This window comes from Tupaia chinensis, unplaced genomic scaffold (genome assembly GCF_000334495.1).
Source record: "Tupaia chinensis unplaced genomic scaffold, TupChi_1.0 Scaffold000708_1, whole genome shotgun sequence".
Taxonomy (NCBI): Eukaryota; Metazoa; Chordata; class Mammalia; order Scandentia; family Tupaiidae; genus Tupaia; species Tupaia belangeri.
Window position 1 is genome coordinate 1111283 of NW_006160231.1, and position 25142 is coordinate 1136424.

Sequence of the window (25142 nt, forward strand, 5' to 3'; positions counted from 1 at the left end):
GGGAACTTGATGGTTTGATGTTCTTCAGGGAGTGCTTGATCACTTGACACTTCCGTGTGATATTGGTGTTCACAGACTTTGACTTGTTACATGGTCTTAGAGACTCTTCATAATTCCAGATAGGAGAGAAAAAGCCAGGAAAAAAATTGTCTTCCTTTCTGAGTTATTTTGGAAAGACCAGATGTGAAGTATGAAACATTTTACCTTTTTAAATCATTTAAATAAAAGTTTTCATTCTCTTTTTTGCTACATGGTCTTTTTGTCTATTTAAAAATGCGCAAGAATATAACTTAATGACTTGTTCAGAGTTACTGAATGTGAATTAGATTGCGGTGTTTGTAAATATTTCTGGAAGAATTTAACCATTTTTGCTTAGTGGTACACATGAAAGACTTCATTAAAAAGTAAAGTATCAGCCCACCTGTGGGGTGCTAGAGGTAATGATGCCGGAGCCGAATGGGAGCGCTGTGGGTTTTCAGCGGGTCTGCCTGAACGTGCCAGGCGCACCCAGGGCCGTGCCGCGGCTGCAGGGCTGGGGGGCAGGGCAGATCATCGTATGGGGACTGTATCAAGGATGCCCGTCTGTCTGTCTGACCATGTTTCTCTCAGGGAATAAATAAGTGAACTTGAATAAAAGCGATGTTGTGAGCCAATTCAGTCTTTGAAGAACACCAAATGATATCGCTCCTTCATTTGGCTTGGCAAAAGGAGCCGTGAGCTGTATATTTTAGTACCTGTTGGAAAAACACGTTCCGGTGTGGCCTGGTACAGAACGCTCGCAGTTAAGTGCCCTGGAAGTGTGTTTGAGAGCGTGTGTTTTGTAGGTCAGGCCTCAGAGCCTTTTTTTTGGTCACAGGTGAAATTAATTTGTATTTGGTAATACTAGACCAATGGACTCACTAGAAAATTGGTTTTAACTCCTGGAAAATCAGTTTTCTTGACTCCACGTATCTTATAGATAGTAGCTGTTCATTTCTTTTTAATATGATAAATGAAACATTGGAGGAGGTGACCTTTATTATTGGTACTAAAATAAGTGAGTCTCATTAGAGAAAATTACCAGTTAGTTTTGGATATGTTACTCAAAAATAAATAATCTCAGTTCACTCTAAAAAAAATTAGTAGTCCTGGGTTTAGTGGTTAAAGACGCTGCAACCCCCATGGCTGACCAAGCATGGGTGGCTTGAAAGCAGCCTGCGTGTCTCTGTGTGTCTGTGTGTGAGTGTACCCAAAGTCCCAAGAGTGGAGAAATGGAGAAGGAATTGGGATAGGACCATGGCACACTGGGGACGGGGGGTGGGGGTGGGGGCTTCTCTCCCCCTCCCCCCACCTCCAGTGAGTGCATACACTCTGTGGCCAAAAAATAAAAATAATTCGTTTTTTCAATGGCTTAGTGTTTGCCAGCCTTTTTTCTGCCTTCACTTCACTAAAGAATAATAAGAGAAGTTCAACTGGGGGTAAGGGTTGTTGGGGTGATAGTGGTCTTTATACCCTCAGAGAACTATGTAGTTAGAAAAAGCTTTGTACTGAGAGTTTTGCTAGTTGTGTTAAATACCTAGTTTAAAAAATGCAATTACCTTTATTTGTGTCATTACTATAGCATTATTACTATAACATTATTGCCTTTGTGTCATTACTATAGCATTATTACTATAACATTATTGCCTTTGTGTCATTACTATAGCATTATTGTGTCATACTGTAGCACATGTTTGCTTTATTCTAAGAAGGCAAAGATAAGTGGACTTTTAGAAGTTTGGTCACTTGTAGCCTAATTGAAATACAACCTAAAAACATACAAAAGCAAATTTACTTATTAAGCTTATAATCTTTTTTTAATATATTATTAATTTTCTAGGAAATGACAGTTTTTCAAGTACACCAAGTTGTCTGAATTTTAAAATATAGCATTTTATAATTTAGAGCCGTGGAACAAAAAAAATTGCATACATTTCTAGTTTCATTCTCTCTTTTTAAAGAGTGTTTTGCTATAAGGTGTGTGTGTTTGCTGGAGAGACAGAGATAGGAAGACAGAAAGTGAGAATTTGCCCCCTTGGGATTTGGGGCACGCACACACATGCACCCAGTGTGAGTTTCAAGTTGCTGGGTTTGGGACTCGAACCTCTGTCAGCCACATGGGAGTCTAGTTCCTTAACCACTATGCCACCTGCTGGCCCCTCTTTTTTTCTTTTTCTGTTGTCAGGGGGTACGTGTGCTCACCAGAGAGGGTGAAAGAAAAAGCTCTGTAGGGGACGTAGTCATGCCAGAATCCCTTTTCTTCCTTTCTCTATCCTATTAGGATCCTGGGTACACATTTACATGCATCCAGTGTGTTTTCAGGTTACAGGGGTGAGCTCTCAAACTGCACGGTTGGCCTTGTGTGAGACAACTCCCTTAACTACTAGGCCATGGAGCGAGCCCCATTTCTGGTTTCTTTACTGTTTCATCTTTCTCTGAAAATTTCCATGTTTCTCTATGACTGTCTTCTAGGAATCTCTGGAAGGCTGTGCAAGTATTTTATCATTGTTGTGTCATCTAATAGATCTGAACCCTTAGATTTGCTCCTGCTGTATTAAACGAGCAAGCATGCATCCTTGGTGTCTATACCGAGTGCATAGATCTCTGTGACCCTGTGTGGATGGATGCCAACAACAAAACTGATCTATGTGCATAGCTCCAGGGGACTGGAGTGCTGTCCTGAGGTTTGTGAATGAGATAAATCGCAGCTTTGGGCACCAAGTGAGCCTCACGCTGTGAGGTGCATAAATCTCTTGGTATCAGGTATAGTGGCTGAGCCTATCAGCTTTGTCACTATCATTTTGATGATGGCGGTGGGCCGCTTTCTGGAGTCCTCAAGTCTGATTTGGGTGTTTCTGCTTTATGCTCCCTTAGACACCCTTCTCAGTCAATATCATACCCTATATGCTGGTATTGATTTCTCCTCGCCTGTAATCAGTTGATTGAGTGAAATCTGACCAAGTAAGTCTTTAGAAAGTCTACTTGACAAGGAAGAAATTTAAATGACACCTCTTTCTTATTTTTTTTCAGAGATCATCATTCAGGTCGTCATGATCTAATGCCAAGAACAAAACAGACACACACTTGCTTGGATTGACTGAATACAGTTATTAAAAGTAAATATGGAAAATGAACCAGACCATGAAAATGTGGAACAGAGCCTCTGTGGCAAGGCTGCTGAAGAAGAACTGAATAAGGCTTTCAATCTAGAAACTTCACTTTCAAAATTCTCTTACATAGATCTGGACAAAGAACTGGAGTTCAAAAATGATCTGGTAAAAATTTCCGTTTTTGTCAAGTGAAGATGTTTAACCAAATTGTTGGTTAGTGTACGCTTCAGGACACTTGTTTTTGCATGCATTGCTGGAGTCTGTGGCTCTTCCGGGCGGCCTGTTACAGTTATGAAACACTTGGATCCGTGAAGTCATTTCACAGCTCTCACAGCAGTCGATAATCCATTTTATACGTGAAGGCAGTAGTACGCCACATGACTTCCCCAGGTCATCGAGGTAGTGGTCGGTCTAGAATTCTCATCTTCCACAGCCGTTGACTTAATATTATATTAATGGGTTTCCATGACTCTGAGAAAATTTAATGGCAAGTTTGCTTGACCTAATTAGCTCTCACTGTAATTTTTGAAATAACAGAAATGTGACATCAGACTTTTGCACATCATTTGTGACTTATTTCTAAACCTCGACGTAAGGGTCTGTCATAAGGCATGCTGTTTTGTCATGTTTAACAAGCAGATGCAAAAGTCCTTTGGTGAAACTTTCTAGAAAGGACTAGGAGGACCTTGCAGCCAGTGCTTACGCGTCCTTGGTAGTCACTTAGTACGTAGACAGGAAAGCAGGCCACTATGTGGTCCTTCGACTTGACCCCTATTACTGTGTATTATTGAGTTGTCAGTATGATCAGTTTTTTCGAAAGTTTGTTTTAAAATTGACAGTAGTTTTAGTCAACTGAAGCACCTCCCTGATTATAAGGGGAGAAAGGCATCCTTATGTGAGCATTGATTTCTTTCCTTTAGATTGATGACAAGGAGTTTGATATTCCCCAAGTTGATACTCCTCCCACACTGGAAAGCATACTAAATGAGGTAAGTAAATATTAGCAATCACCATCATTTTATGGCATGAGTTTGCAATTCTTTTGGGGTTAGTTGTAGTGTTACATGTAAATGTGAACTCTCTAGGATGGTAGGCATGGATCATATGTGTCTGTTTAAAATTGGAATCGGTACAGTTAAATAGAAGTTCAGTTCCTCGGCTGCATGAGGCACGTTTCCAATGTTCAGTGGGCACACTGGCTAGCAGCTCCTGAGGGGACAGCAGCATGCGCAGTATTTTCATGGCCGAAAGTCGTGCACAGTGCTGGTCCAGAGCACGAACCTCGCAAAGGACAGACACCATGTCTTCATCTTTAGAGTTTCTGTGCTCAGACTCATGGTAGAATTCATATTTTATTAAGTGAATTGAAATACTACCCTTCTGTCCCTTTAGAGTTTTGTATTATATGCTGATAATGATTAGTTACTTCTCCCAGTGATACTCAAGTATCTTATCCTCTGATACTGAAGAGCATCTTGCAGCTATATGATAAGCCTCACCATCCTTCTACATGAGGAAAACAAGACTTTCATCATTTATCTTGTGAATACCACTTCTATTAAAAAGATTTTCAGAGTTTTGAAATGGTGCTGTTCTTTCTGCATTGGCAGATCAAAAGGCTTTATAAAGGAGCTTTGTGCATGTACTTGGGGAAGTAGGCTAGTTTTTACATACTCTGCATCTGTTGACAAGTGTTCAACTCAATGTTCTTGATCTTTTAGGAACTTCCTAACAGTTCCTTCGGAGGGCATAGCTTCCAGTTTGAGACCTTTTAATGGATATGTCTATTTCAGATCCATTGTCATTTTTCAAAAGACAAGGAAGCAAAGGTTTTTTTTGCTAAAGGAATGCCCACTGATATCATAGCTCTGCCTGGGTTCGGCCTCTGTCATTGTTACTCCTTTACCTGTATTTGTGGGATTATATGCAAGATTCTATAGGACTTGCACTCCTTTTTCTGTGGATTGTATCTTATTTTTCTTACATGGCTTTGATTTCTATTTTATAAATATCAGTTTGATGTTACTTTGAATGTATTTTAACTTTGAATGTATTTTAACTTTAGAAATGTTCTGTCTAATGTGTGTCAAGACTTAAGTATTTTTAGTTTTGACAAAAGGGACTTTGGTCCATGAAAGAAGACCCTGTTACAGTGAAATGTCCTTTATTATGTTTTAATATAGGGGAGATTAATTAATCAATTTTGTTAACATGGCCTTAATATGTTAGTATGGCCTTAATCGCAGCCTCATTTAAATTTACTAAACGTGAAATAAAAATATTCTTGCTGTGTATAACACCCTATTTGTACATCTTCATATAATATTGAAAATAATGCTTACGAGAGAGACTATGGTTCATAATGAAGGGAACTGTCCTTCTCTATGAGAAGCAGTAAGTACAGTTGTGAGTGGCTTACTGTGGAGATAGTACCATTGTTCTCTAGAGTTTATCTGGGTCGTGGTGTCAGAGGCTGGGGTTATAAAGTAGTCCATGACTGTCCCTGTCCTTCAGGAGAAATGGGAGTAGACATTGGTCCGCCTTTAAGCCTGCAGTGAGCCAGGAAGGTAGATAGCGAAAGAAAAATAATTTAAGTTATATACTATTATGAAGACTATGGAGGTGGAAGGATTATTAAAGAACATCATTCTTTTAAAAAATGAAAAGGACAGTGTCAGAAGTACAAATAAGTCCTTGCTCTGGGATATGTGGATGCATATATTCCGTATTATCTTAACATCATCCTGAAGGGACGCTTGGAAGAAATGGACAGCCAAGGTATTTTTTAAAACAGAAAACTAGAGGTTACTGAAACATCTTAGATCTCAGAATTTAGGGCATGAAATGTTACAAGGCCTGCTCAGCCTTTGAAACTGTGCTGAGTCTGAGGTTTTTAGTTTCAAAATTCTGTTCTCTAATCATAAAATTTCCCCCCTGATTCTCTTACTTCCATTAAACCTATTTTTGGACCTCATCAAGAGCAAGTGTCTTGCTCCTTCTTCGTCTCTGAGGTTTACTTCGGTCCTGCTCTTAGATTGTGCAACTGAAATTTCTTTTGAACTTTTTATTGAAGTATATATAGCACATGTGCAGAAAGGTGCACGACTCCTAAGTGTGCAAGCATGGTGATTCCACAGATTGCATGCCCTGTGAACCAGAATGCAGATCATAAACAAAACGTTACTGGCACGCCAGACGCTCCTCTTGTGCCCTTCGGTAGCCAACCCCGGGGTAATTACTGTTCTGACTTCTGCCAGCATTGGTAACTTTGCTTGCTTTGAACTTGACGTAAATGTCAAGAGTATGCACTCTTGTGTGTCTGACTTATTCCCTCAATGCTATGTTTCTAGATTTGTTCATATTTTCCTGTGTAATTGTTAACTTATTCCCATTTTGAATAGAATACTTTATGAATCTCTCTCTTTTTTTTTTAAGAGAGATTTTTGGTATAGGGCAGATGTGCTTGTCAGAGAGACAGAAAGTGAGAAATCATCCCATCACCCCCTGGGGGGTATGGCCACACCACAGTCCCTTCTCTTCCAGTCTCCTACTGGGATTTTGGGCACACATGCACACATGTCTGACGTGAGATTTAAGCCACTGGTCTGGGACTTGAACCATGGTCGCCTACATGGGAATCCAGCAGTGTAACCATACCGCCATCTGCTGGTCCCAGAATATATGGTTGTTTATGGATTCTATTGTTAGGCATTTGTATAGTTTCCAGTTCCTGGCTACCATGATGAATGCTGCTGTGAATATTCTTGTTCATGTCTTTTGATACACAGATACTTACACACACACACACACACTCACTCACACACATTTCTGTGGGGCATGTACCTACCAGTAGAACTGGTGGGTCATCAGGCATCGTTGTAGTCAGCTTTAGCAAATACTGCCACAGATTTTCAGAGTGGTCGTACTGCTACATACTTCCAGCCACAGTGTAGGAGAGGTTTGGGTATTATATCCTTGTCAGTTGTTGAATTTTTCTGTCTTTTTTCATTTTGGCCTTCAGTCACTTTAGTCTTATAGGTGTGTGGTGGCATCATTATTACTATATATTTTTTTAGGTTTTTGCCATAGGGCTCACGTGTGCTTGCTGAAGAGAGATAGAGACGAGAGTGAGAAATCATCCTCTGGGGTGGGGGAGATGGCCATACTTCGGTTTCTTCTCCTCCATTCTCCTCCTGGGATTTTGGGCTCACACACACATGCGTCCAGTGTTATTTTCAGGCCTCCGGGTCTGGGACTAGAAACATGATTGGCCATAGGGGAGTCTAGTGCCTTAACTTCCATACCATCTGCTGGCCCCTAACCTACTTAATTTGGCTGAATTTTTAAAAAGTGATTTATAGGCGTTCTTTATATATCCTGGTACACACATTTTATTAGATATATGTATTCCAAATACCTCTTTTCTTTCTGTAAGTTGCCTTTTTACTCTGTTTCGTTGTTGTTGACTTTTTGCTGTAGGGTGTGTGCACTCACCAGACAGAGACAGGGAGAGGGAAAGTGAGGATCACCTCTGGGAGGGATGGCCACACAGCAGTCCCCTTCTCCAGCCTCCTTGTGGGATCTCGGGCATGCACGCGTATGCACCCAGTGTGATTTTCAAGCCATTGGGGCTTTTTTCTTCCTCCCTCCCTTTTCTCCCTTCCTTTTTCCCCCTTCTCTCTTTTCCTTCCTTTCTCTTTTTCGTTCCCTCCCTCCTTCCTTTCATTCTTTCTTCCCTGAGGCAGGGTCTTGCTGTGTTGCCCAGGCCCCTCAAACTCACAATCCTTCTGCCGCAGCCTCCTGAGTAGCTGAGATTATATGTGTGTACCACCAGCCTGCTAATGTTTTCTTTTGATAAGCAGAAGTTTTTAATATTAAGATAGTCTAGCTTATTAAAATTTTCTATTATGGTTAGTTTTTCTGTGTGCCTTGCTTAATGGAATATTGCCAATTTCAAGGTCTTGATGATGTTACCTGATAATTTTCTAAATCTTCTTGTTCAACCTTTCACACTTAGGCTGTAATTCGTCTGAAATGTTTTGTGTGTTTGTGTGTAATAGGGATGAGCCAGCACCCTTCATTGAAAAGAGAATTCCTGTCTGTGGTGTCGCCGTTGTTACAGATAGGGTGGTCGTGTCTCTGTGGGTGTGATCTCACTGGCCCGTCTGTGCTTATCCCGGTGTCATTGCAGTGGTGGGACCTCTGGGATAGGTCTTGTTGTTTCACATCTTCCAGCTTTGCTGTTCTTCAGGATCTTCTTGCTTATTCTTGTTGTTCTGCATTTCCACATAAGTTTCAGAATAACTTTACCAGTTTACACATACAGATCAGCTGAAATTTGATAGGGCTGGTGATTTTATCTCTCTGTTTGAGTGAAATTGATATTTCTACTGTATAGCAGTGATTTTAAATTCAGTTTTGACATTCTCAATTCTTTCCCCCACTTTTTCTTCCACTTTCCCTGTACTCTCGGCTTAACGCAGCCGATGTATTTTAATTATGTCCTTAGGCTGCTTAAGGAAATCAAGGTTTTGGTTGACTCTCCTGCTTAAGACGTTGGTGCTGCAGTTTCTATTTCTGAATTATTTATTTTTCCTTTTCTTAAAGCAGTAGTTCTAGTCTCTTATTTTTCATTGTCAGGGTGCATGTGCATTACCAGGGAAAGAGAGACGCAGAGAGAAGGAGAAAGCACCCTCAGAGGGGTGTGTTCACCCCACAATCCCTTCTCTTCCATTTCTCCATCCTGTCAGGTTCTGGGCACACACGCGCAGGTGCCCAGTGTATTTTTCAAGCCAGTAGAGCCAGAATGTGAACTGTGGTTGACCACATGGGATCCTGTTCCCTTAACCATTCGGCCACAGGGCTCCCAATTGTTCCAGTCCTTCACAGCTCTCGAGTAACATAATGTCTCTTTGCAAATCCTAGCCCAGCCCTTAGCAGATTTATTTGTGGAGATATCTGAAAAGCAGTTCTAAACATGGAGCTAAACCTCACGAGAAATGTTGATGCTGAAGACACAGCTGTTGGTGTCATCAGTGTAATACGGTACTTAAAGACACAAGTATGGACGAGCTTGCTCACATAGGAAGTGTGCGAAGTCAGGAGAGGAGAGCCAAGAATAGAATCCTGAAGAGCAGCTACCTTGAACCGTTGGCTGAGGAGAGGTAGAGAACATGTCTGATAAGAAGATGCCACACACGTTGAAGAAGAACTAGGAAAGAGAGAGAGCCGTGCTGGATACCAAGGGGAGAGAAAGTGTGAAGGAGTGGGGAATGGTCAACAGGGCCGAGTTGCACATGGAGGGACCAGAGCGTGCTCACTGAAAATAGCCCCCTAGGTTTGGCTGGTAACTGCCGCAGGGTCCGCAGTCCACTGTGATGAGTGGAGAATGTGGAGATGATGTAACTTATTCTCTCAGGAACATCGATCGGAAATGGTAAGGCAGAGGCAGTCCACCTGAAAGAGTTGGTAGGATCAGAATATCCATTTTGATGTCTGCCATTCAGAATGAGCTGATGCGAAGCCAAGCTCATCACGCTTTATGCTCTCGGTCTCATTTCATAAACCGGTTAGTCAGATCTTTTGTCTGCTTGCCCAAGCTGAACACTTCGGAACGTTCTTTGACGTTCCCTTTACCTCCCTCTCTCCCCACGCCCCTGCCCCCAGTTAAATGGTAGCCGTGGACTTTTGATTTTTTCTCAGTAAAGTCTCATGGCCTTTCACGACCTGTTCTGTTGCGTCCTAAAGCCGGAATCTACGCTTCCCTTGACATTCAGTAGCTCTTCTGCTGGTCCTTAGTGATCTCCCTGCCTCAGCCTCGCCCTCTACTCTCATCCATTCTTCTTACTGCCACATTTATCTTTCTACAGCAGGGTTCCCATCGTGTCTCTGCACTTCTTAAAGCTCAGTTACTGGGCTAGCTGGTGGTTAAGGCAGCTCGATCCCATAGAGCCGACTGGGCGGTTCGAGTCTTGGGCCTGGCAGCCTGAGAAACACACCGCGCACATGTGCGTGCATGCTTAGAATTCCTAAAGGAGAGACAGGGGAGCAGAGGTTTTGACATTATCATCCCCGTGGGGGGTTGCTTCCTCACTTTCCCCCTTCTATCTGTCTCTGTGGCGACCACACACGCCCTCTGACATGTTAAGAAAAAAAAACAAAAACAAATCTCCGTTGCCTTCCCACGACCTACTGTTAGGTTGTCAGGAAAGCCGTGTGTTTTTGTCTGCGTTGTGACTTTCCTGTCAATCCACTGTATATCATATACTGGTTAATGAATAGTCGGGTACTGATTATACGTCAGGCGTCGTGCTGGGCACAGAGGGCACAGTGCTGGACAGGGTAGGTGGGCTCTGCTGCCACCTGGCTTAATGGAATATAAAGATTTTTACAATTTGAATCACATCTTTGGGGCCTTCTCCATCTTCTACCCATGCATTTCAGCCGCTGTGACCACTTCCTTCTCCTGTTAGGAAATTATTGTGTGTGCACATGCCGTTTCCTCTGCAGAATGCCACTCTTCTGCCCGCGTGTCTTGTTCTCACCGTGGGCTGTTGTGTTCTTCGTATTAGCCATTGACAGTTAACTAAGAAACTCTCTGTACAGATTTGAATGTTAAGGAATATTCCACATTTAACAATATCTGTAACTGCTCCTGCTTTTCTGCTCCAAGAAAGAAGTTTTTACAGTGAGGTTTTTAATTAATTTTTAGGTTTTTCCCATAGGGCATGTATGCTTGTTCCAGAGAGAGAGAGAAAGAGAGAGACAGACAGACAGACAGACAGAGAGAAATCCCTCCTCCCCAAGGGGATGGCTACAGCACAGTTCCTTCTCCTTCATGCGTGGACACACATGCATATGTACCTGGTGTGATTTTCAAGCCATTGGGTCCTGGGCTTGAACTGTGGTCGACCTTGTGATAGTCCAGCGCCTTAACCACCATGTGACCTGCTGGCCTCTGGAGCGAGTTCTTTGTAGAGAGAGAGAGACGTATCAAGAGTTGGAATTCAAGTCTGGTAATTCTGTACTTTGCCTCTCTGGTCTGTAAGAATGCATAGAACAGAGGGGAAATGCAGAAGTAAGCGCTCGAATGTGTTGAAGTAACTCATTAATCGTATCTGCTCATCTCATGGGGTATTTGGGATTTTAAAGTCTATTGATCTATCTTCTTTCAATTAGACGGATGATGAGGATGAATCATTTGTTCTTGAGGATCCGACATTGTTAAACATTGACACTATTGATTCTCACTCGTATGATACTTCATCTGTAGCAAGCTCAGATAGTGGTGACAGGACCAACTTAAAAAGGTAAGTGTTCATATAAATCATTACACTCGCATATTTGTTAAAACTTGTTCTGTTGAAGCCAACAGACCAATTGGGAGGTAGAAAGTCCAGTTGTATGAAAATAATATGGCCATTAGAGCTAAAGATTTTGACACTGTTGAGGGAGAAGATTAAAAGGTAGGTGCTGTGACCCCTGTCTTCTGAACCCCTAGCAGGGACCCATCACAATAGGCAGGGACTTCTGGAAATAGCAGAGCCCTTAGAGGGAACCCAAATCCAGCCTGGCACAGTGTCTGTAGTGGAAGCATGGAGCTAGGTTCCCTGCCCACTCCTCTGCTCCCCGCACCCCCCACCCCCATCCCACCACCTCTGAGGTTGTCTCCAGCATTCCTTCTTTCCCTTGAAGTGGGTTCAGAGGAAAATCACAAAGATGATTAAAGATTTGGGAAAAGAACTTTTAACCCTAAATAACTTCAATTTTGGCTGCTTTTCACCTTCCAAATTCCTGGAGAGAACATGAAAAGGAAAGAGAAGTGGATGAATTATAATATAAATACTTTATTAAATTCATGTGTAATCGAATATTGATAAAGTTGTCTGTATTTTTCCTTCTTTCTCAAATTTTGCCTGTTTCAGTAACTGTCTTCTTTAGGTTGTCATCTCCTGTGGGACAGGGCCATTGCTCGACAGGTTAACCTGTTCATCACTGTGTCCACCAAGTAAAAAGCTTACACGCTTTGATGATCTGGGCACTACCTGTTTAACAGCTGCGTTGTCATACTATTGCTCACATGATGAAGTCAGAACTTCCTTGTGTGGCATCCGTCTGGACCCTGCTTCGTGTTTTTTAGCATATTTATTTTTATTTACAGTAGCACATGCATGCCCACAAGAGGGAGGGAAGGAGGGAGGAAGGGGAAGAGAGAGAGAGAGAGAGAGAGAGGGAGGGAGGCAGGCACTGGAAGGGTCACATCCGTCCATGATCCGTCCCCCTGAGTCCTCTAGTCTGTCAGGATCTCGGGCACACGTGTATGTGCCTGCAATGTTTTAGGCTGACCTGGGGCTCTGAACTGTGGTTGGCCCTGTGGCTTCCAGCATTGCAGATGGGTTTGCTGCCCACTGTGCCTTTGCTTAGGCCAGTCCTCCCAGTCCATGCCCTGTGTGTATTTACTGTTCTCCAGACACTGTGCGCCTTTCATCTGCATTTCCCAGCTGTGCTTTTTGCCTGACAGGCTCTAATCATCCATCAAGGCCAGATCAGACATCTTCTCTTTTCTATAACTGCCCCTAATGTCCTCCAAATAAATAGGATTAAACTCTCCATTTGCATTTGTATTGTGCTTTATTCCTATTTTTAGTCTTGCGTTTATCCTGTATCAGTACTCATCATTCCCTCTAGCTAAGGAGTGAGGTCCCTGATGGTAGGAACTATAACTTCCTTATTTTTGTATCCTCAGAGCATACTTTTAGTCGTACAGAGTAGGTGCTCAGTAAGGTTTGGTAAAAGTTTAAAAGTTACTTTCTTACTGATGAATAAGTAAAAGAACCAGCTTGTTAACGGAAGCAGCAGAGTGAGTAAGGGGAGTTTGAGAGGGTAGTTGAAGAATGCAGGGTGGTCATAGCCAGGAGCAGGGCAGGAAGGTCAGTAGAGGTGGAGACCTGCAGGCAGGAGGAGTGCTCGCAGCCCTCTGGAAGACAGAACCTACTTCCGCTTTAGTTAGGGTGGGCAAGGAATGATGAAAAAGCAATGGTGAGAGTTTATTCTTTTTTTTTTTCAGCCTGTGTGCTTCTTTGAGGTTCAAGGTGGATTTCATATAACTTCCTAATGCAGGGCAGTTAGCTTTATACCTCTTTTTAAAACAGAGTAACAAGGTACATGCTAGCAGAGTTATCTTCTGCTTTTCATATTTTTTATGTTTCCTTTCCAAAGCATTGAGTCTCAGCTTTTCGATTTTTCCTGACTGTTCTTAAACCTTTTCTTTATTCTTTCTTTATTCCTTTTTTTTTTTTAGGAAGAAGAAATTACCCGATTGTTTTTCACTCCATGGCTCCGTTATGCGACATTCCCTTTTGAAGGGAATTTCTGCCCAGATAGTGTCTGCAGCTGTAAGTATTTTGTCCTCTCCCCCCAGCCTTATAACCTGCAGCGGCATAACGGAGTCGGAATGAGTACAGAACAAAGCACAGCACTTCTCTTGGCCCGAGGCTTAAGAAGAATAGAATCTGGCTTTCATGGTTTTTCTGTGATTATTTTTTACTCATGAGACATGGCTACACATCTTGACATAGAAATTAGTGCAGCCATGAAAGTAAAGATCTGCTCAGAGTCTCGGGTGTGCCTAAATGAAATGTGGCAGCAGCCTAAAATAAACACTGTCAGCCTTTTCTTTAGATTCCTTTTCCGTTCAGTGGCCATCCTCGTATTTGGTGGAGGTAGAATGCTTATTTCTTTTAGTCTTTTCATATGGAAAGGTGATTGATCAGAATCTTTGAGGACTCAGTGATTTCTTTTGTGTAATCCACAGAGGTCTTCATGTACCTACTTCATATACTCTTACAACTTCCAGAGCAGGAAAAGCCATGTCCTGTTTTACAGATGAGACAGGTTCAGCGGCGGTGATTAGAAACTTGTCCTGTGTCATTCAGTTAGGAAGTAGCAGAGCAGTTGCTCAAAATTGGGGTTTCTGGCTCCAAGTCTAGTGCCTGTGGCATGAAATGGAGGTGACCCTGTGAGATGTGACCAGTGGATAATGACTGGGACAGAGTATTGGTCGTCCTTTTGGAAAATGATTTAGAGCACTGGGTTAATGTAAAAAATATCTAATAGTTCATCCAGACAATAGGCATTGATCAAACTGTCCTGACCTAACTTTTGTTTGACATTATCCAACTCTTTCTTTGACCATGATTTAGGTAGGTAGTCTGTCAATTTCAGTTTTTAAGTCCAGTTAATAGATCCTACGGATAATGGTAATGATGACGGATTTATACTCCAGGGAATTTTATGTGTTTTTATGGTTTTTATTTTTTTAAGGAGTTTAATTGCATTTTGTATATTCAATTTGGATAAGAAATAGAGGATTTGATTTTTCAAGAGGGTGAGAAATGGATACAGGAGTCATTTCATGACACCAGCATTGCATCGCTGTTTCAGGTCTTTTGCAGAAAGCTCCTATTACAGTTATCAAAAAAAATAAAAGTGTTCACTATAGGCAGTTGGTATATCTTGACCCAGCTCTTACACCCCAAAGTCAGTTTAAACAGAGACTGTCAGGCAATGGAGGAAACCCAGGCAATTGTCCTTCCTCTGTTAGGTGGAGAGCAACTCATATTGGCTAGAATGGGAACCACCTGTAGAGGATTACATTTCCATGACGTTTTCTGAATTTAATCCTTATGTAGGTGATGAAATTCTTTCCTTTCAAAATCAAGATGAACCAGAACAGTCATTTGACCCACCTGGGCAGTTTTAAAAATATTTTGAATAATGGAGACTGAACTAAAACTCAGACACTGAACAATGATTAGATAAATCTGTTATTTAAAAGGGTTTCTCCTCCCTCTCGAAGAGGAGGGGAAAGTTCTAATAAATCCCAGAGTGTTTGCATTCTGTTCTTATTTCATTGCTATGGCTGAGTTCCTTTGGTATGTTAAAATGAAAACTGCTTTTCCTGTGACAGTCGTCATACGGTGCCTTTCTAATTTTGGATTACCAGCTCAATTTAAGTTGCGTGCTTTTCTGTGATGGTTGGTTTATTAACATGTAAAGCTAGTTATATTTGGGGGATTTCTCTCGAATAGCTGTTCAATAGTCCCTTCAGCCATGTGGATAGAGATGTTATTAGGGCTTAGGGCCTTGATCATCACAGTTTTGGAGTCCCTGCTTGGAAAACACTTAGGAAGGATGACATTTCTGGAGTTATGAAACTCATTGTTTAATTTTGGGCTCCTTCTCTAAGTCATATGATATGACTAGCTTTAAAATTAATTAAAATTAACCCTTTATTGATCTTCATCTTTTTTTTTTCTCTTTTTTTTTTTAAGCTAAGAGGGTAAGTGTGCTCACCAGAGACACAGAAAGATCGAGGGAAAGGAGAAAGCACCACCCATGGGAGTGGCCACTCCACAGTCCTTTCTCTAGCTCTCCTCTTTTTGAGATTCGGAGCATGCATACACGTGCCTGGCACGTTTCTCAAGCCATCGGGTCTGGAACTCAGACTGCATGGTCAGCTTTATGGGATCCGGCTGCCTTAACCACCAGGCCATGAAGTCAGCCTAATCTATCATTTTTATGCTAGAACTACCTTAGTGCAGTGTTTTTTCAAAATGCATCCAATGCATGAGAATCTCCTGGGGGACCAGCAGTTGATTTGGTGGTTAAGGCACTGGACTCCCACATGGCTGACCAGTTCAAGTCCCAAACCTGGCAGTTTATTTTCTCTCTCTCTCTCTCTGGTAAGCACATGTGCCCTTAGCAAATTAAAAAATAAGAGTAATGATAAATAAAATTAAATAAATTATTCTTAAAAAAAATCTCCTCGGGGTACATATTAAAATGCATATTTGTGGGACCACCTCAGGCCTACTGAGTCAGAATCTTCAGGGGTATAGCTATAGGTAGGGATCTACATTTTAAACAGGCATCTCAGATGATTCCAATCACGCTGGGTTTTGGAACTACTACCCTAAAGTACTGCAATACTAGTACTAAAATTCTGTAATGTCTAGAATGCTTCCCACGTGTGTGTGTGTGTTTGTGTGTGTGTGTGTGTGTGTTTAAGCTTTTGAAGTCAAGCGACTTCTGATTTCATTATTCAGTTCCATTTTGAATACAGCTTATGGTCTTCATCTGCTGTCTCATTTCTTTTTTTCCCTGTCTATGACACAACTCAGTCAGACACCAAATATTTATTGCATGCTTCTTAATTGTTGTGCGTCATGTTCGGCATACCTCCTGCTCACGCATGTGCACACAGACCTGGTCATTGCCACTGTCCAGAACATTGTACTGAGCAGCCTTGACGTTCTTAATGTTTCTAGGTACTAAACAAGTTTCTCAAGTTAGTTCTAGGAAGTTCTACAAACTTAGTTACATACGAGATTATTATTAGTTGGTTTTTAAGAGATTATATTAATTAACCACAGTGAAAGGAACAGACATAGAGAAAAGACACAGGCGTGTTATAAAGAGCCTGACCTGGGAACTGGAAGTACCAAGTTTGAGACGTGAGCAACCACTCACTGAGTGACTATGGGCAAGTCAGCTAAGCCTTTAGAAACTTCTATTTTCTTTTCTTTTTTTTTTTGGAGAGGTTTATTTTTTGCTATAGGACGCGTGTGCTCGCCAGACAGGCAGAGAGAGACAGAAAGTGAGAAATCACCCCCCAGGGGGGATGGTCACACCGCAATCCCTTCTCCTCCCTTCTCCTCTCGGGATCTTGGGCATGCACGCACACGCGCCTGGCGTGAGTTTTAAGCCACCGGGTCCAGGACGCGAACCGCGGTCGACTATGTGGGAGTCCAGCGACATAGCCATTACGCTAACTGCTGGTTCCCAAGAAACTTCTATTTTCTTAACCTGGAAAATCCAAACAATGCTGCTTGTTCTGTCTCTCAGGCTTGAGAATCGAATGCTGTGTGTAATACACGTGTGTGCAAGCACTTTGCTACTACAGTGCTGTCTCACCACAAGCTGTTATTATTCAAAGTTACATCAGCATCAAGTGCTTGCCATTTTATTGCCTTACCTACAGTGGCTTAACTTAAATTTTTTTTTTTTTTTAACGATAGGGAGCTCGTGCATATTCTTGTGAAAGATAGAGAACCCTCGACAGGGTCTTGTTACACTGTGATTCTCTTTCCCCAGCTCTCTGGTTTCTCAGGTGCCTACGTGCCCATAGCTTGCTCGGCACGTTTTCAGGCTGACCTGGGGATCCAAACTTGTCGTTAGCCGTGCAGGACACTGCATTACTGCTGCACCATAGCAGCTGGCCTCAGCTTAAAGTCTTCTAGTTTTACAATGGCACGAAAGCTATATATGCGATAGAAACTGTACTTGCAGTGTCCATATGACCATTCTGTTTTTCACTTTCAGTATTTAATAAATTACATGAGATATTCAACACTTTATTATAAAATGGGCTTTGTCTAACTGTAGGCTCATGTAAGTGTTCTGAGTGCACTCGAGGCAGGCAGGCTAAGCTAAGCTCTGATGTGCAGTAGGCTAGGTGTACTAGATGTATCTTTGACTAAATGGCGTTTTCTTTTTTCGGTAAGGTTTTTGCCGTAGGGCACGTGTACTGGAGAGCAGAGAGACAGAGAGAGACATGAGAGGGAAAGTGAGAGATCACCCCCAGGGATGATGGCCATGCCACAGTCCCTTCTCCTCTACTCTCCCGCTGAGATTTTGAGCAGGCACACACACGTGCCCTGCATGATTTTCAAGCCGCCAGGTCTGAAAGTCGAATTGCAGTTGTCCATGTGGGAGTCCAGCACCTTCACTACTGTGCCACCTGCTGGCCCCAAGTAAATGATGTTTTCAACTCGTGAGGAGTTTATTAGGACATGATCCTGCTGTAAGTTAGTGGAGGATCTTCTTAGATACTCTTAGATTTATATCATCTTTTACATTTAGTTTGAACCTTAGGTCAACTCATTGTGGAAAATAAGGCAGTATTTGCTGTGTGTTTTTTTTTTTTTTTTTTGAAAAGATGAGATCAGTATCCAGAAAAGTAGATGAGTTTCCCAAAGTTGTACAGTTACTAGTAAAGAGCTGGGACTAGTGCTTAAGGCTTGATTTGCTTCTGCTTGGGAACTGACTGAATATGCCCTGCGGGGGCTTTATCTAGTAGGGGTTCCTGAATAATCTGCTGGGTAGGACACTCCTACTCAGAGGAGGACTATCTTCTCAACTCTTTGTGTATTCCTACCATTTTGACCACATAGTACTTAGATTTTATTCACTTTATATATGTGTGTGTGTGTGTGTGTATGTGTGTGTGTGTGTGTGTGTGTGTATAAAACAACTCTTTCTGTTCTCCTTTTCTTTTATATTCCATCTATAACTAGTACCCTGAAGCATCTGTTTTCTTTAGTAAAATAAAATGATCTACTCTCACCTTCTATTTTATTGCTATATACAGCTTTTGTAATTTCTCTTAGTTGGGTTTAAAACGGAAGGTTCTACCTCTTGTCTCAATTGATTTGGATCAAAGAATATGTAAAGAAATGGCAGAAGGTGGGGATGGGGAACCTAGGATGGCAAAACAAAAGGCAAGGTATGCAGGACACAAAAATTGGGAAATCATTTGCTGAGAACATATATATTGATGTGCTTGATTGAGCCAATGCACAGTGTATTTTGGATGGAAAATTCATATGTGTGTTGTGTTGAGAAAAAAAAATTTATAATAAAAAAGTCAAAAAAAAAAAAAGAATATGTAAAGAAGAGCCTTATGCTTTTTTCTGTTTTACAATGGGAATTGATTCTCAAATACGTTTTTTTTTTTTTTTTTTTTAATTTTGTTTAGGATAAAGTAGATGCTGGCTTACCTACAGCAATTGTAAGTATACTTTTAACTTTTTAAAGTTTTAGTTTCTTAGATCTATTCTTACAGTGTTTAAAGTTATTGTGTTAAATAGCATGATAAATTAATAAGGCACTTCTCTGCCATTTGTTAGGTTTAAAATGTGTCCATGTTGCATTTTTTCCCGAATTTGTTGTCACTCCTTAGACTTCTGTTCAAGAAGCAGATACTGGTGTAGACATGAGCCTTGTTCAGGTTTATTTGTATGTGCTAGCGCCCTGCCCTAGTCAGCGTGCTTCTTCCATGATTTGGCCTTCGTTCTGTGAAAGGGAGTGAAAACAGCATTTGGTAAAGTCACTTGTGGGAATAGCACATTAACAGCTTTGGGCTCCATTGCCACAGTCAGTCAGTGAGTGGTTGAACAGGACCAGGGACACTGACAGTACTGGGTGCTCTGCCCTCCACCGCAGCCGCCCCGTGGCTTTCCTGTTACTCACCGGGCTGGGAGGAGGGCTGAGTTGTGAACATTTCTGACTCCCTTTCGGCTCCAGTGGGTAAACAAGTGTATTTTCATCACGTCCCCACGTATCGGGGGGGCTCTTTGTTGGGTGAAGTAAGAGCATAAATGCCTCTTACTTTGTCTGGATTTCAGCCCCTCAGTTTTTGTTTTTTGTTTTTGTTTTTAGTTGCTTTAAAGGAAGTCAAGTGGCATGTTTTTGCCTATAATGTTGAACATTTTATAAACACAACACACTCTCTCTCTCTCTCGCACACGTACATGTACACATTGTTTTTTTTTTGGAGAGATTTTTGCTGTAGGGCGCGTGCACTCGCCAGACAGGCAGAGAGAGACATAGAGACAGAAAGCGAGAAATCACTCCCCGGGGGGATGGTCATGCCGCAATCCCTTCTCCTCCATTCTCCTCTCGGGATCTTGGGCACGCACACACACGCGCCCGGCGTGAGTCTTAAGCCACCGGATCCGGGACGCGAACCGCGGTCGACTACGTGGGAATCCAGCAACACAGCCATTACACTAACTGCTGGTTCCCCACATTGTTTTTTTAAAGGAAGGACTTCTTTACTAGATATAGTACCAAACATGGTACTAGATTAAATGCTTTCCTGCCTGACTTTCTTCCTTCTTTTTTAAAATTTTTTTACTTTATTATTTTTTTAATTGCCACAGGGTGTGTGTGTGTGCTCACCAGAGAGACAGAAAGAGAGAGAGAGAGAAAGCACTCCCCAGTGGGAAGTGGTCACATTGCAATCCCTTCTTTTTCTATTTCTCTATCCTTTTGGGACATTGGGCATGCACACACATGCACCCAGCTTATTTTTCAAGCCACCAGGGCAGAGATTTGAACCATGATCAGCCATGTGAAGCCAACACTTAATAGTAGGCCAGCCTCCTTCCCCCCCTTTTAAAAAAGTTTCTTTATTTTATTTCTTTGGTAAGAGAGGGAGAGAGAGGCTGTGAGAGAAGGTACCCTTGTGAGGGCCCTGTCGTTCCCGGCTTTTTCAGCCAGCCAGAGTAACAGGCATACAAGCCCACACCTTCCCCCATACCTGGCATATTCAGGTCAAGCTGGGAGTTCAACCCCGATCCTCCATGTGACTTCCAGCTTTGCAGAGTGGCGCCCTACCTCCTGAGCCACCGTGGCTGGACCAAACATATGAAGTTTTGATCAAACTTTGGAAATTTATTTATCCTTAAGATAAATTTAGAGGAATCCTCAGAAATAAAAGGTCTTGTGTTCCATTTCCCACTTGCCTCCTGATTGGATTCTTTTCATTGACAGTAGCCGGGATACCATCTGTGCTTCAAGAAAGGAAGGCTGACTAATTCAATTCTGAGTATTTCAAGATTTCTGATATAATATTGTAAAATGTAATATTCTCTTTTGTTTTCAGGCAGTGTCCAGTCTGATAGCAGTGGGTACATCCCATGGATTGGCTTTAATATTTGGTAAATTTTCTTTGTACTTTCCTTTAAATATTAAGTGTTCTTTTGGGTTTTTATAATGCTCTCAAATTTCAGATTACATGCTGTAATTTATTAAATAAATTGGCAGAAACTTGAAAAGTAGCAGTCAATATTTTTATAGTGGAAAAATGACTTAACTCACAGTTTCATTTTGCATTTGTTGAAATTTTATTTTCTTCTTTATGAGCCTATAAGCTCTCGTATCTATTGCCTCTCTGCAGACCTAGACAGAAAGAATAAAGTTGAAGGAACTGTCTTAAGTTGTCATTTTCTTTGACATTTCAGTTGGTGATAATTTTTTGAGTTTTTTTGTTGTTGTTGTTATAGGGCGTGTGTGCTCACCAGACAGACAGAGAGAGACAGAGAGACACAAAGTGAGAAATCACCCCCCAGGGAGGATGGTCACGCCGCAATCCCTTCTCCTCCATTCTCCTCTCGGGATCTTGGGCACGCACGCACACGCACCCGGCGTGAGTTTTAAGCCACTGGGTCTGGGACGTGAACTGCGGTCAACTACGTGGGAGTCCAGCGACATAGCCGTTACGCTAACTGCTGGTCCCGTAATTGATATTTTTGAAGATTTTTCAGGTTTTTTCAGTCATTATCAGTAACCCTCACTGACAGTAACTTCCTTTTCATTTCCATAAATCTTCCAAATGGAGGTGTTTTTTTTTTTTTTTTAAACCTTAGGACATGTGTGCTTGCCAGAGAGAGACACAGAGAGGAAAAGTGAGAAATCACCCCCTGGGAGGATGGCCATGCAGCACTCCCTTCTCTTCACCCATACCTGGCATGATTTTCAAGCTACTGGGTCTGGGACTTGAACCACAGTTGACCATATGGTTAAATAGCTCCTTAACCACCATGCCACCTGCTGGCTCCCAAACCAAAAATTTTTAGCTCATAGTTATTTTGTTTTCTTGGTCAAGATGAGAACTTGTATAGTACAGGTAGGTGTATTTTCTCATGTTTTTCTACCTGAGACTACCACAGTTTTATTAATCCTTTGCTTTTCAATTCCATATGAGCAGAATATTTTGTTCTGTTATTTAAATTACTAGGTAATACTTTCCTGTAACTTTTAGTATTTTCTAAATCTTAGGTGTTTTCTTTTTTCTTAAATGGAATTCCTGATGACATTGTATTTTAGTAAAGAATTTTCAGAATATTTTATAATCATTATTTGGGAATACTTTACTATTTCTTAAAACTTTTTAATTCCTCTAGAGCACATGTGTTCACCAGAGAGAGAAAGAGAGAAAGCACCTTCCAGTGGAGTACGGTTATCTTGTAGTCCCCTCTCCTCCATTTCTCCGTCCTGTCAGATTTTCAGCCTGAACACATGCTTGCCTGGCATGCTTTTCGAGCTCCCAGGGCTGGTATTAAAGCTCTAGTCATCCATGTGGGATCTGGCTCCCTTAACCAGTAGGCTGCAAGGCCGACTCCTAGGAATACTTGAATAGCAAGACCACATCTTGATCACTGAGGTGCCTGCATCTCTATTTACTATATGAATAGATAACTAGATTTTTTTTTTAACAATTTGACTTACTATGTATAAATTTTCTATAATGCTAAAATTTTATTTAATATATAACTCTAGTCTTTTCAAAGGTGATTGACTTAAATAATAGAGTTTTATTGTTTGAGGACCAGAAGAATAGAAGCTGAAGTATAATCAACTTTAAAACTGATTCTTTAACACTGATTCTTCCAACATAATTGATATATATGTTTATAGTAGAACATTTAGTAAATACAGATGAGCAAAACATTGAAGATATATGGGGCCAACAGGTGGTGGGGTGGTTCAGGTGCTAGCCTTCCGCATGGCTGACCATGGTTTGAGTCCTGGATCTGACAGCTTGACAAATCACACTGGGTAAGTGTGTATGTGTGCCCCTAATCCCAAGAGAATGGAGAAGGGAGTGTGACATGGCCAAATCAACATCGGCTTGATTTCTCATTTTTTCCTCTCTGTCGAGCACATGTGCCCTATGGCAAAAACCTTAAAAAAAAAAAAAAAAAAAAAGTTGAAGTTATAAAATACCAAATTTATGGGGCCAGCAGGTGGCATGGTGGTTACAGTGCTGGACTCCCACATGGCCAACTCCCAAATGGCCAGTTGTGTGTGGTTTGAGTCCCAGACCTGGCAGCTTGAAGACCATGCCGGGTGTGTGTGCATGCATGCCTAAAATCTCAGGAGGAGAAAGGAGGAGAAGGGATCACAAGCAGGGATTACCTCTCTGATGGATGCGTGTGCGCCCTATGGCAAAACCTTCGAAAATTATTAATAAAATAAAATAACCAAATTCAGGCCAGCAGGTTGTGTTTAAGATGTTGGATTCCCACATGGTGGACTGGGGTTTGAGTCCCAGACCTGGCAGCTTGAAAATCATGCTGGGTGCATGTGTGTGCATGCCCAAAATTCCAGGAGGAGAATGGACGAGAAGGGATTGTGGCATGGCCATCCTGCATGGGAGTGATTGATCATTTTCCTTTTCTCTGTCTTTCTCTGTCTCCAGTGAGCACACATGTCCTGTGGCAAAAACCTAAGACAGATAAATAAATAACAAAATAAAATACTAAATTCTACCATCCAGGAAAAATCTACAGTTTCAGCATAACCTTCTAATCTTTTTCCTGTATGCGTATATGTGTGTGTACATCCCCAAATGGAGGTTATGTTCATTTATAACCTGCTTTTCATTATAATGAATATCTTTCCATGCGGTGGATATTTGTCTAACATCATTTATTTAGCCATTTCCTACTCTAAGACATTTAATTTGTTTCTAAACAAATGGTGTGATGAATATTTCTGTAACTGCGTTTATGCACATGATAACTTCCTTAGGAAAAAGTCCTAAAAGTAGACTTGCTTGATTGCTTGGGTCAGGATATGAGCATTAAAGAGTTTTGGTATGTACTGTCTAGTTGTCCTCCAGGCAGGTTTTACCAGCTGGCTCTCCTGTCAGGGCTAAGAATGCTTGGCTTCCCTTCTTCTTCTTTTTTTTTTTTTAAAAGAGTGAAATTATTTTGCTATAGGGTGCGTATGCACACTGGAGAGACAGAGACAGAAAGCGAGAAATCACCCCCTGGGGGGATGGCCACGCCACAATCCCTTCCCCTCCTTTCTCCTCTTGGGATCTTGGACACGCACGCACACGTGCCCAGCGTGAGTTTTAAGTTTCCGGGTCTGGGATTCAAACTATAGTCGACTCTCCAACGACATAGCCATATGCCATCTGCTGGTCCCAAGAATGCTTGGCTTTCTATGGGGTATAAGGGTTTTAGACTGATAGGATTTTTTCTTTTTTCTTTCTTTATTTTATTTATTTATTTATTTTTTACATTTTTGCCATAGGACATGTGCGCTTGCTGGAGAGAGGAAGAGAGAGGGAAAGCAAGAAATTACCCCCCCTCCCCCCATGCAGGACGGCCACTGGGCACACGCACACGTGACCGGCATGATTTTCAAGCCACTGGGTCCTGGACTCAAACTGATGCTAGCTATGTGGGAGTTCAGCACCTTAAACATCACGTCACCTGCCGGCCCCTAGATAGAATTTCAGGAATTTTTTTTTTTTCTTAACCTCCAATCCACTTGTTTTACATTTGAGGTGATTGAGGGCCAGCATTAGTTGACATACACTGAGTCCATTTCAGAATCGAAAAATAGCGAATGCTAGGTCAGTGTATCACTATTCCAGGAGACCCTCCCGACCCGAGAGAAGGTAGAAGGGCTGAGAACGAGGTCGGGGCCGTCATCCGTTGACAGTAGGTGTGCTGATGAGTAGGATGCGTGCCGATGCTCTGTCCCACTACCAGTACTCGCTCTCTCCGCTCTGCTGTAACATCTCTTCCCTAAACTTCACTTCCGTATTGAGAGGTTGTAAGAATATGTGACTCTTATGGTCAAATCCGTGTCGGCTTTATTGCAAATAAGTTAAATGTAATACTTTAGAAATAAAAACTGTATGGAAGGGAAGAGCGCATTATTTTTTTGATGCCTTTACTTCCTTGGGCCTGCGTCCTGATTTTTTTTAGATCCCAGCAGTTTTCATGCAGATATGATGCCATAGTAAGCTTCATTATAATCTCGTGGAAAAGAAGATGTCACACTGAATATTTTGAGAAAGAACCGTAATAATTCTGGTTGTGCTTTGGGTTTTTAATAGTGTAATTAGAAATTTGTATTCACCATTGTTTG

At 41.7% G+C, this 25142-nt stretch overlaps 1 protein-coding gene across 9 annotated transcripts in view; it reads left to right on the forward strand.

Moving 5' to 3' along the window:
• VPS8 (VPS8 subunit of CORVET complex) overlaps nt 1–25142 on the forward strand; it is a 255683-nt gene that overhangs the window by 10690 nt on the left and 219851 nt on the right. For 8 of the 9 annotated variants that reach the window (XM_014592535.2, XM_014592539.2, XM_014592532.2 and 5 more), the window contains exons 2-7: nt 3049–3293; nt 4049–4117; nt 11307–11437; nt 13429–13522; nt 18946–18978; nt 20857–20911. In XM_014592535.2, the coding sequence (XP_014448021.1) occupies nt 3141–3293; nt 4049–4117; nt 11307–11437; nt 13429–13522; nt 18946–18978; nt 20857–20911 (535 nt within the window). In that variant the 5' untranslated portion in view covers nt 3049–3140. Of the gene's footprint in view, nt 1–2627; nt 2703–3048; nt 3294–4048; nt 4118–11306; nt 11438–13428; nt 13523–18945; nt 18979–20856; nt 20912–25142 lie in introns of those variants that run through there. The other variant, XM_014592536.2, reaches the window with a different exon arrangement.